Source organism: Mirounga angustirostris, unplaced genomic scaffold (assembly GCF_029215605.1).
Source record: "Mirounga angustirostris isolate CCGP_5_RB_7025 unplaced genomic scaffold, mMirAng1.0.hap1 SCAF_15, whole genome shotgun sequence".
Taxonomy (NCBI): domain Eukaryota; kingdom Metazoa; phylum Chordata; class Mammalia; order Carnivora; family Phocidae; genus Mirounga; species Mirounga angustirostris.
Window position 1 is genome coordinate 88,692,329 of NW_026991723.1, and position 12,744 is coordinate 88,705,072.

The 12,744-nt window shown below is 56.2% G+C and overlaps 1 protein-coding gene across 1 annotated transcript in view; it reads left to right on the top strand.

Moving 5' to 3' along the window:
- The first annotated feature begins 1,187 nt into the window (after nucleotides 1–1,187).
- LAMC3 (laminin subunit gamma 3) overlaps nucleotides 1,188–12,744 on the top strand; it is a 55,629-nt gene continuing 44,072 nt past the window's right edge. Inside the window, exon 1 of the mRNA XM_045870476.3 lies at nucleotides 1,188–1,602. Within this exon, the coding sequence (XP_045726432.1) occupies nucleotides 1,230–1,602 (373 nt within the window). The 5' untranslated portion in view covers nucleotides 1,188–1,229. The remainder of the gene's footprint in view (nucleotides 1,603–12,744) is intronic.

The following is a 12,744-nucleotide window of genomic DNA, read 5'->3' on the forward strand; positions in this document are numbered from 1 at the left end:
AGTGCTCAGGGGATGGCTGGAAGGACTGGAAGGGCTGTCAGTTAGGACACTGCAGAACTGACCCACCTGGGAAGCTGCCACCACCGGAGGCTCTGGGAGCTCGCCCCCTAAGTGCAAATCTAGGGGCCAGAAATAGGAGTCGAGACCCCACCGCTGCCGCCACAAAGGCCTCTCTGGCCCCGCAGAGTGGGATGCGGGAAGCACGTTGCTGCAGGAAACCTCCTCCTCTGTGACCCCTCTGGCCACCAGAAGGGCAGAAGATGGCTCCCGCCCACTTCTGCTTTCCAAATCGCAAGCGAGGACATCCAACGGGCAGGACCTGGTTTAGATCTGGGACCCTAGCTGCAGAGTCCGCAGCTGAAAAACAGTCCTTAGCGTGTCAGACCATTTATTTCCATTTTCCTTAGTGTTTTCTGGAAGGACTGCTAAGTTTCATCAAGTGTTTCCCCTGGCATGTATTGATCTAAGCCTGGGGCTTTTCTCCCTTGATTTACTAATTTTAGTGAATGGAGAGTAAAAGGGGGCAATAGGGGGTGGGCAGGGAAGGCCTCTCTGACGGGACACTTTGAGGAGACCAGGTACCCTTGGTCACAAATATCAGGTTAGAATCTCTCTGCTTTGAGCGCAGACAGAAGTCAGCAGCCGGAGGACAGCTCAGAGTTAATGGGGAGGCGGAAACGCGAGGAGCCACCCCACCAATCTGCCTTGGGTGACTTTGTTGCTAGGAGGAGATGTGCCGTCGGAAAGACCAGGCAGAAAGACCCTTTGCCTCGGGCCTGGCAAGACCCTGGTGAGCCGTTCCCACGTTCCGAGCAGCCACCGACACCTCACAGAGTGGAAATGACCCCGCGTCATTACCAGTCCCATTTTACAGATGAGGACGCTGAGGCTCGGGGAGGACAGGCTCCCGCGGCAGGGCCCGGAGGCAGGGGGGCACTCCCGGGCACGTCCGCCAGGTGGGGGTGAGCGCCCAGGGACCGCGCGGCCGCGGGCGGGCGAGGGGGGGGGGTGCCGCCCGTCCCTCCCCTCCCCACCCCGCCCCGCTCGTCCCCTCCCCACCCCGCCCCGCCCCGCTCGGCCCCGCCCCGCCCCGCCCCCGCTCGGCCCCGCCCCGCCCAGTCGTGGGCCCGCCCGCCGGGTTCGCGCCCACCGCCCACCAGCCGGCCGGGCAGAGCGGGGCGCGCACGGGCGGCGAGCGGCAGGGCGCGGGGCGTCGGTGCCCGGGGGCCATGGCGGCGGCCGCGCTCCTGCTGGGCCTGGCGCTCCTGGCGCCGCGGGCGGCCGTCGCGGGCATGGGCGCGTGCTACGACGACGCGGGGCGGCCGCAGCGCTGCCTGCCGGTGTTCGAGAACGCGGCGTTCGGCCGGCGCGCCGAGGCCTCGCACACGTGCGGCCGCCCGCCCGAGGACTTCTGCCCGCACGTGGGCGCGCCGGGCGCGGGGGCGCAGTGCCAGCGCTGCGATGCCGCCGACCCCCGGCGCCGCCACGACGCCTCCTACCTCACCGACTTCCACAGCCAGGACGACAGCACCTGGTGGCAGAGCCCGTCCATGGCCTTCGGCGTGCAGTACCCCACGTCGGTCAACATCACGCTCCGCCTGGGTAAGCGCCGGCTCGGGCCCGCGGGCACCGCCGCCGCCTCGTCCGCGGAGCGCAGCTTGTCGGGGTGCTGCGCGCCCTGGGTTGGCTGTAGACGGAACGGGGCCCGTGCACCCCCACCCCCCACCCCATAACTGGAAGGGGGGACTGACGGGTGCCCCCTTGGGGCTGGCAGGGGCGGGAAGCCTCCCCGGAGCCCTTTACAGAGCGGTGGATCTGGATGCAGGGACCGTGCCCTGCAACGGTTGGTCCCTCCTAGACCCAGCGCTTTGCGGGAAAAGGGGGGACCCACCCAGGGGCGGGCTAGTCTGCCCTCTAGGGCAGGAGCTCTTAATCATGGGTCAGCTGGTCGACTTTGGGGGCTCATGAATCCCTGGGGCTGTGTGCAGTCCTGGATGTATTCTTGGGGCTAGAAGACAGGGCGTTCACCTCCGGGAAGGTTTAGCGCGCCCCCCCCTTCTCCGAGCAGGAGCGAAGCTTGCTGTGGGGTGGCTGGTCTTGATGGTATGGACGCCCTGCCCCTCCCGCGCCTCCCGCGCCTCCCTCCCCTCCCCCCTGCCCCTCAAATACCTGGTCTCCGCATCCTGAGTCTGGACCCAGCCCTTCACTCACGTTTAGAAATGGGAGTATCTCCTTCCCCTTCAAGTCCAGCCAAATCCAGGTCCTTCCTGGGCCCCAAGATGCGCCAGGCACTAGATCGGCATCTTATCTGTCGCAGCCCCTGCAGCCCTTTGTGGGGGAGGGGGGCACGAGGGAGGTCCACCCGTTCACACTCCCTTGTCTGTGGGTTTGAAATCTCCCTAAACTTTGAAAATCCAAGTGTTTTTGTAACTCATTTTGGCTGCTAAACTCGACTGGAGGCTATTTATAGACCTTGTTTATCCCAGTTAGAGTGAATATTCATACATTTTGCTACTGAAATCTCACTTAAGTACAGCCTGTGGGGGCAATCCCAGCTGGGGGTGTTAACACAATCTATGGTATAAGGACTACATCATCTCTCTAAACTCTAAAAAATTCGGAATTCCAAAACACATCCACAGCTAAGCAGTTTGGATTAGGGGTTATGGGACCATAACCCCAGTTCCCAGATGAGAAAATTGAGGCTCAGAAATGTTAAGTGTTTTGCCCAAAGACACACAGCTGCTAAATGACTGGATAGGAACATCCATGTATATCCAAGGTTGGAGCATAAATTCTTTCACACGAGCTCCACCCAGCCATGGAACTGGCTCTTCCTAGCCTTGGGTGATAGCACTTGTGGGAGGACTGGGAGATGACATTGAAGTGAGATGGGGGTGGGGACACTGAGCCCCTCAGCAGAGCAGTTGTGGGCTGTCACCCCCAAGAAGCTCAGCTCCCTGGGGTTTTGTCATCTTCACTGGCCTATCAGGACCGCTAGATGGGGCGGGGTCTCTCCGGAAACCAGCTTGGGGAGGGAGTCTGGGGGAACTGGCTGGACGGGGCTGGCAGAACCCCAAGACCACTGGGGAAGGAATCTGGGGCAGGGTGGGGGCTGTGGGGGGATATGCTGTTCCATGACTGAGGGCGGGGGCTTGGCTGATGCGTCAGTGGAACCCTGGGGCAGGCAAGAGGCTCAGCCCAGGCTCAAAGTGGGAGGGGCAGGGAAGCATCATGGGTTTGGGTTTGGGGGGCAGTTCCCATTTGCTGAGCGCTGGTGTGCGGGACCCTGTGCTTAGCTCGGTGACCTTGCTGAGCTCTGCCTGGGACCCTTAGCAGCAGGGACCCTCACATTCACATTCACACACATCTACTCACACTTATATGCTCAGCCACACACTCATACACAGTCACTCACATATATCTACTCACACTCCTGTGCTCATCCACACACATCTACTCACTCGTGCACTCACATACGTCTACTCGCACTTGTGTGCTCATCCACATCTTCTCACACCCACATACTCACCCTCACACACATCTCCTTACAGTCACACACTCACCCTCACATACACATTCACCCAAATTCTCACACACTCATATAGTCACACACACACACACACACACACACACACACACACACCTTAGCCTGAGCCAGTGTTCTTCCCGTCACTTTGTGCGGCACCAGGCATGGAGGAGGAGTTCTGGAATGTCTGTGCGAACGAAGAAAGGAAGCCGGAATCAATGGGTGGCGGTGTCCCCTCCTCTGTCCTGTGCTTCTGGACCCAGCTCAGGATCTTGTTGGCCTGCTCTGCCCCCAGAGACAGAGCAGAGTAGAAATCACCAAACGAGCTTTGGACGCAGGCACGGCTCAGCCGCTCACTAGGCGAAGCTGCCACCTCTTTGTGCCTCCACGTGCTCCCCTGTGAAATTGGGCCGAGACTGGCCACCTCCCCCTGGTTGTGCAGCTCCGTGAGCTCAGGTTGGCCGCGTGCTTACAGGAACCGTGACAGTCCTTGCGTGTGGCCAAGGCCACTCTGCAGAGAACAGCTCAGGGCTGAGGTTCCTCTGGGGGTGAGCTCTACCCAGGGATTGGGAAATGCTTGCCGAGCTGGCTCCCAAAAGATGGCCTGACCCTGGGCCCTCTTTCTGCACCGGGTCGCCAGAGACCCACAGTGGCCCCAGATTTAGCCCACTTTGGGTTCCATTCGGCTTTGGTTTGCTCTCTGCTGAGCTGTGGATTGCATAATATCGGGGGAAGAAGAGGTCTGTGATTGTCAGGGTGTTCCCAGGAGGCCCCCATCCTCTCCCCCTGGGCCTCAGGCTGCTTCTGCTGGCTCCTTGGCAGGTCCCCCACTCCTTGGGGCTCATGGGAGTGGAGAATGGGTGGCTGGCTCTGGCCTGAGGCCCCTGGAGGGAGTGGGGTGAGGGGCAGGGGAGGGAGAGGTGGCTGGTCAGCCCCGGGATGGAGGTCGCTGCTTTCCCAGCCCCCTGTGAGCTCGCAGACATCTGTTCCAAATCCCGGAGTCGCCAAGCTGAGCCTTCCTGTCTGGGATGAAAGGCAGCACCAGGGTCTGGCGGCTCCTCGCCCTCCACCGAGGCCCAGGGAAGCGGGCAGGCTGGGGGAGGTGCATGGCCAGCAGGGATGAGAGACATTATTCCGGGGGCTCCCATCCGGCCTGAGTTCTTTTACAGGCAGGGAAACTGAGGCTCTGGAAGTAAAGTCAGCTGCACAGGGTCACAAAGCCAGTACTTGGCACGCTCCGGGGTTCCACCCAGACCGTGCTGCACTTGGGAATGATAAGCCGCTGGGTTAGGCTGGTCTGAGCCTTGGCTTTTGGCGAGGGTGGAGAGATCCTCCCTTCTTGCTTGAACATTTCCTTGGATTTCTGAGAATCTCCTGGAATGACAGGAAAACCCACAAGTCCCCAGGCAGGTGAGCGCTGAGCCCTGGAGAGGGGGTAGTTGCAGGGGTAAGGCAGGTGGGCTCTTTCCTGCCCCCTCCCCAGGCTAAGGTCTGACTGCCGTGTGCAGGCCTTCTCTGTGCCTTGGTTCAGCTGGCTGCCCGAAGCCTGAGCTGAGCCTCAGCCCTGCTGGCCTTGGGGTGCAGTCTGCCAGGAGACGGGTTAAGCCCAGGATGACGTGAATGAGGATTTATGCTCTGAGAACACACATGGTTAGCGGGCCTCCCTGAGATCTAAAGGGTAGCAGGAGCTGACAAAAGAGCAAAGGATGTTTCGGGTCAAGGGGACAGCATGGGGCAGCCGGGAGACTGGGTGGCTGGAGCAGAGGGGCCTGCCTGTGGGGGCTGGACGGCGGGAGGATCCTGCCGGCCGCTGCGGAGCCCCGAAGCCAGCTGGGTCTCCTGAGCTTTGGCTGCATTGTGTCTTCCTGCCGAGTGGGCGGCCGTGTTTGCGTTGGCTGGGGCCGGGGCCGGGGCTGGGGGGCCGAGTCCTCCTTCCTTCTCCCTGGCGGTTCTGGCGGGAACGCTGGGCTCTACGCAGGTTAGGGGTCAAGGCAGCAGTCTTGGTTAGCGTCCACCCACAGAAGCAGCCACCCCACAGCCCTGGGGCCCAGCTGGTCCCGGCCGCCTCACCCTTGTCTGGGCTGCTAGGACTGACCCAGGATTTGCAGGAGTGGGAAGTCCCAAAGCTCAGTTGAGCGCCTACTGTGCGCTAAGCCCTGTGCCTGGCCCTTGGGAGGCAGCCGTAGAGAAGCCACTGTCTGCCCCACTCAGCTTAGAGGTGCCCTCCTCCAGGCAGCCCCCCGCCCTTACCCCTTCACAGCGGCTCGTGCTGTACCGGGGTTTAGGTTTGTTTGTGTCGATCCCTAGCTCTGAGATGCAGAGGGAATGCCCGTTTGCACAGCTGTACCACGGCGCTCAGCGCAGGCCCCCTGCACCCGGGTGCTTGCTAAACGTTGGTCGGATGAATGAACGGACCAGCAACTAGCGTTTAGCCGCGTACATGCCTTGTGCATAGAACCGTTCCGAGTGCTTTGCAGGCATTTACTCTGGAAGCCCTGTTATTATGCCCGTTTTGCAAAGCAATAAAAAAGGAAAGGAAGGTGAGGCACTGTGTTCAAGTCACTTGCCCAGTTAACCCCCCCCACCCCACCCCCGGCACAGAGCAGGTAAGTGGTGGAGCCTGCCGTGAACCCCAGACCCCAGCACATCCCGGCCACACCCACCCTGCGGTCCCTCACTGGGAACAAGGCAGCGAGTGCATGAATGCGGGAGCGTCCCAAATACATCCCAAACTCCTAAGCTGTGGCCTTCACGAGGGCCCCCGCCCTCCTCCTGGCCCTGCCCCGCTCCAGCCACTTCACCCCTGCCTTCCTGCTCTCCATTATCCCCATGCCAGCCCCACCACCACGAGGGCACCAGCTGTGCTTACTGGGATCCTGGTCGGCATTCGGGACTCCCCTGCGCCTTTCCCCCGGTCTCCCACCTGAGCGCGTGACCAGGTCATTTGAACATCCTCCTGAAGTCAGCGTGGGATGTCACACGGGCCTCAAACCTAAGGTTCAGAAGTAAAGGCACCCATGTTCACAGCAGCTCTATTCACAATAGAGCGGAAGCAACCCAAGTGTCCGCTGACCAACAAATGACTAAGCAGAACGTGGTACACGATGGAATATTGTTCAGCCTGGGAAAGGAGGGAGGTTCTGACATCTGCTGCAACATGGATGAACCCGGAGGACGTTATGCTGAGAAGGACAAGTGCTGTGTGATTTCGCTTATATGAGGCCCCTAGAATAGCCTACTTCTTAGAGACAGAAAGTGGAGTGGTGGGTGCCAGGGGCGGGGATGAGGGGGAGTGGGGAGTTGTTCACGGGGTGAGGACTCTCAGTTTGGGAAGACGAAAAGAATTCTGGAGGTGGATGAGGGTGAGGGCTGCACAGCCGTGTGAATGTACTTACTCCCAGTGAACTGTGTACTTAAAAATAGTTAAGATGGGGGCGCCTGGCTGGCTTCATCAGAAGAGCGTGCGACTCTTGACCTCGGGGTTGTGAGTTTGGTCCCCATGTTGGGTGTAGAGGTGACTTAAATAAAAAAAAAAACTAGAAGCGCCTGGGTGGCTCACTTGGTTAAGCGTCCAACTCTTGATTTTGGCTCAGATATTGATCTCAGGGTCATGAGATTGAGCCCAGCATTGGGCTCCATGCTGGGCGTGGAGCCTGCTTATGATTCTCTCTCTCTCTCCCACTGCCCCTCCCCCCACTCATTCTCATGAACTCTCTCTAAAAAAAAAAGGTTAAGATGGCAAATTTTATGTGTATTTAAAAGTAAAAGGGAAAGGCATCATCCTCCCATCTCTCCATGCACCAGAGCAAGGAACTTGGGTGTCAGCTGTGATTCTTCCCTCCTTTGACTTCAGCATTCACCAGATCACTAGAACGTTCTCTGGAATATCCTTCATGTTTGCCCTCCTCTCTATCATTTTCACTCAGCTCCTCATCTGTTCCTTGATTTATTGCAGTGGCCTTGAAAGTCCTGCCACCTCCCTTTGCAAACGTGTAGTCTGTGCATTTCAGTCACCTCTCAGATCAGACCTCAGAATCCTTCTTAACACAAAGCCCTAGGCAATAAGCAGACGAATCCGTTTGCTCTTCCCAGGTTAGACAACATGCCTGACAATCTTGATCCGTATTTAGGGTGTAGACTCTTGGTCCAAAAACGAGAGAACTGTGATGGGCCCAGCCCTCAGTCATCCGGGCTCTTGTGGAGTCTGGCATTGTGCTCATGGGGATTCCCCAGCTCCTCACAGGACCCACTGTGCCCGAAATTGCTGAGAGCTGGGGTGGGAGAGGAAGACAGGAATAGTGAATGACCATGATAGGGCCAAGTGATTCCCCCATAGGCTGGAGCAGGTCTCCCCACCTGGTTCTCATGCCCGCAGTGGGCAGGGCAGCTTCGCCCACACATTCCCAGCTCAGCTCACCACCCTGCCCCCTCCAGCCCCCCCCCCCCCCCCGCCCCGGCCACTGCTTCCCAGATGGCTCCGATTAAAGAGCTTTGTTTTGTTTCCACTTTCCCAAAATAAGCCTCTCTGTTCCGAGCTCATTCTGCTTGGTCAGTGCCGGATGTGGGCCGGCTAGGTTTTATGACTGCCCTGGTGTCATGCCTGACGGGCTTTATGTCCCAGCTGGCTGGAGAGGACATGCTTGGTGCTCCTGGTGCTGGTTTGTGTGGCCTCCGCAGTCTTCATGGGTACCAGCACCTCCTTCCTGGGCAGCCCCTTGTCTCTGGGCACCCACAGATTCCTGAATGGAGGGTAGCCTAGCCTAGTTCAGGGCAGTGACTTTGGGGGCAGACAAGCCTGTAGTCAAGCAGAGACCCAGCTGTTTTCTGCATGATGTTGGGCAAGTCCCTTTCTCCTGCCCAAGCCTCAGCCTCCTTGTTAGTAAAACAGGCAGTGATGGAACTGTTTGGGGATCTTAGCCTTACAGCATGAGTAAAGCACTTAGCATGGTGCCCGGCACATAGTAGATGCTCACTAAATGCTGGCTGTTGTAGAAAAGACACATTCAGGGCTCGTGGCTTGCAATATCAGTGGCATTGTGAGATCTGCCTGTCTCAGCTCGCTCACTGGATTATAACTCCTTGAAGGTAGTTCATGCTTCATCTTTACTTGCTCATATGGCAAGCAGTTATTGAGCACCTACTGTGTGCTGGGCACTACTCAGCTCTAAGGAGTCCCATGCCCTGTCCCCAAAGGGTCACAGACTAGTGGGAGAGATGGGCAGGTCCTTCCAGAAGTAAATGAAGAAGCCCAGGGAGGCTGGGGGACCACTGACGAGGCACCCAGCTCCCGGGGTGAGTAGTTGTCACCCAGGAAGGGTGAGAAGAAGGGCATTTCACACTAGGCTGAGGCTGGGGCATGTGGTCAGTTGGCAAAGCCAGAGGGATGAGCAGGGATGCACAGAAGCCCAGCCAGGTGAGGGGCACAGGGAACAGCATTCAGGCAGAGGGAACAGCATATTGGGCTGCTAGGAGGTGAGACCTGTGTGCTCCCAGCAGTGTCGTCCCCAGTTAACAATTGGGGATGACACTTTGGCCCAGTTTTCCTGACAGGAACACACCTATCTCAATCACCCTGAAGCCTCGTCAAAGAGAGACATCAAATGAATAGGCATGGCTGCCCTCTGGGCAGAGGGCTGTGAGTGACATTTCTTCCTTTTCAACTGTTCTGTGTTTTCCTAATTTTCTCTCACAAAGCTTATTCTAATTTAAAAACTGGAGAAAACACATTAAAAAAAAAATCTTTTTTTTTTTTTGTAAAGCAACTGCCTTGCCACGTTCTGTTTCAAATGTTTTTCAAAGTTCCGTTACAGCACAGCTTGGCACCGGAACGCCAAGCCCCCGACAAGAAAGCATGTGTTGGAGACCGAGTCGGTGTCTGGGGGCAGCCCAGTGGCTGCTTCTGTTCCGACGTCCAGGCTTCGGAACCGGGCAGGGACTTAACGCTGACTCGTTCATGAGAGCATGCTGAGTGGAGGCTGCTTCAGGTCCCACGGCCCAGGCTCCCCCGTAAACATCTAGCAGCCAGACACCCCGCGGGAGGGGAGCCTGGAGCCACTTAAAAGGTAGCTGGCAGCTAGAAGCGTGATTGGAAAAAGGCAGTCACTGGGATCTCATGCGAAGAAGCAACATCACGCGCTAGGAAACATCACGGCTTTTCCTCTTCCTTGCCAAGCCAGGAGGTGAGAGAAGACACGGGAATATCACAGAGACTCGGCAGGGACTTTTTATTACAAGAGTTAATTAGAAGGGCCAAGAAAACAACTTAATCCCAGCTTTGTGATGAAACGGTTTCTGCCAAAGGCAACCCAAAGGCCGGGGAAGGGAGCGGCCCCAAGATCTTCTAAACTGTGACAAGAATTAAATTTGCAGCCTCAACCCATTTGATGTCTCTCTTTTCGGCCTATTCCTCGGGGATTTTTAAATTATAATCTGACGATTCTGAACATATGCTCTTGTGTTTCTCTATCCAGCGCTTTGGCTGAAGCTTTGCCCGTGTGTTACGAGCTCTTGCCTGCCAGTTCTATGGCTCCAGTCATCCCGTGAATTTATATCCTCCCGTTTATGGATTCTGAGGGTTCCCATTTTTCTTCTGTTCTAAAAAACGCCCAGATGCACATTTTCACGCATGTAGGCTCCTTTCCTTGTTTGAATTTCCCGGAAGTGGGATGATTTTACCAAAGGCAAGGGATACTTTCATGGCTCTTCATCCGTGCCACCAAACTGCCTTCCTGAAGGGCCGATACACGTAGACGGGGTCCCCAGTTTTTCTTTTATCGCATGAAATACGCATAACGTAAAACTTAACCATCTTAGCTGTTTGTATTGTTATGTGACCGTCACCACCATCTACCTGCAGGACTTTTCCCTCTTCAACTGAAACTCTGTTCCTGTTAAACACTGACTCCCGGCCCCCCTCCCTCAGCTCCCCATCTCTGTGAGCTCGCCAACTCTAACGACCTCCTGTAAGTGGGGTCGTAGTATTTGTCCTTTGGTGACTGGCTTAGTTCACTCTGCATTAACGTCCCCAGGGCCCATCCCTGTTGTAATGTTGTGTCCGGATTTCCTTTTTCAGGGCCGAATACTATTCCGTGTTACGGATAGACCACAGTTTGTTTGTCCACCATCCGTTTGTCCATCATCCGTTTGTTTGTCCACCATCCATGGGTTTTCTTTCTACCTTCCGGCTATTGTGAATAGTGCCACTGTGAACACGGGTGTACAAATAACTGTGCGACGTCATGCTTTCGGTTCTTCGGGGTATATACCCAAATTGCAGGATCGTAGGGTCCTTCCTTTTTTGACTTTCTGAGGAAATGCCAAACGTTTTCGTAGCGAATGCACCATTTTACAGTCCCACAAACCGTGTGCAAGGTTTCCATTTCTCCACATCCTCGCCAACACCTGTTAATAGGTGGTTTTTGCCTCAAGTCATGGCCATCCTAATGGATGGGAGGTCCAATTTTTAAATACAGATAAAATAGCTTTGTAGAGATATAACTCATACAGTCCACCCATATATTCTTTTAAGATTTTATTTGAGAGCGAGAGAGAGAGTGAGCGAGCATGAGCAGGGAGAGGGAGAAGCCGACTCCCCACTGAGCAGAGAGTTGGACGTGCGGGGCTTGATCCCAGGACCCTGAGATCACGACCTGAGCCAAAGGCAGATGCCTAAACAACTGAGCCACCCAGGCACCCTTTACCCGTCTTTTTGACCGTATCCAGCTTAGGGGAGAGAAGTGGTGTCCCCCTGTGGTTTTGGTTTGCGTTTCCTGCTGGCTAGTGATGTTGGGGATCTTCTCATGTGCTTATTGGCCAGCTGCGTATCTTCTTTGGAGAGATGTCTGTTTAGGTCCTTTGGCCGTTTTTTGATTGGGTTGTCTTTTTTATTATTGAGTTGTAAGAATTGTTTCTATATTCTCAGTAAATCTCTTCTCAGATATAAATTTGCGAATATCTTCTCCCATCCTGTGGGTTTTCATTTTCTCAACAGTGTCTTTATTTTTTTTTTAAGATTTTATTTATTTATTAGAGAGAGGGAGAGAGAGAGCACACACAAACCGAGTGAGGGGCAGAGGGAGAGGGAGAAGCAGACTCCCCGCTGAGCGGGGAGCCCGATGCAGGGCTCGATCCCGGGACCCTGGGATCATGACCTGAGCCGAAGGCAGAAGCTTAACCAACTGAGCCACCCAGGCGCCCCAACAATAGTGTGTTTAGAAACACAGACATGGGATGCCTGGGTGGCTCAGTCTGTTAAGCGGCTGCCTTTGGCCCAGGTCATGATCCCGGGGTCCCGGGATCAAGTCCCACATCGGGCTCCTCGCTCAGCGGGGAGCCTGCTTCTCCTTCTCTCTCCCTCTGCTTGTGCTCTCTCTGTCAAATAAAATCTTTAAAAAAGAAAAAAGAAACACAGACATTTTTGATTTCAATGAGGTCCAGTGTATCCATTTTTGCTTCTGCCACTTTGCTTTTGAGGTCCAAGAAGAAGGCTTTGCCTGGCCCAGGTCACAAAGATCTGCTTCTGAGTTTTCTTCTGAGTTCTATAGTTTTAGTGCTTACATAGGACTGAGATGTTTAACCAGAGGACTGAAGTGACTTCTCCTGGGTGGGTAAGGAAGACTGTGGACAGGGACAGAGGTGCAGGGGGTTTTTCTGTTCTTAGGCACTGCTCACTGACACCCCCTGAAGGCGGATGAGGATGGAGGGACCCTTTCCTCCCTGCCCGCTGTGCTCCCCACCCACAGCCCTCCTGCCCCTCCCGGCCTCCAGCGCAGCTCCGAGTCATTGTGGGGGATCTGGATCATTGTTGTGGGTACTTCCAGGACGTGATGGGGGTAGCTGGGCAGAGAGGAGGGCAGGGCGGGCCCGAGGCTGGAAGCTCCCCCATCTTGGTGTTAGCAGTGTGGGAGAGGAGAGCAAGGCTAAAACTGATGGAGGAGGAGGCAGTGGGGGAGGGGACAAGCAGGGAGGCCGAGGAGCAGCCCAGGAACGTGACCCAGGAGGCTGGGCTGCACAGAGGCCTGGGGGGATGGCCAGTGGCCCAGGAAGTAAGGCAAGGCCAGGCCCCCTGGCTGTGGCCGTGGAGGGCTATTGGTGAGGTGGCTTTGCAAGAGCAGTTTCCATGGAACAGCCCAGAGAAGCTGAATTGCAATGAACTGAGGGCCAAGTTGGGAGTTGAGGCTGTGGGGCCAAGCAGATGTAGACTTCTCTTGAGAAAT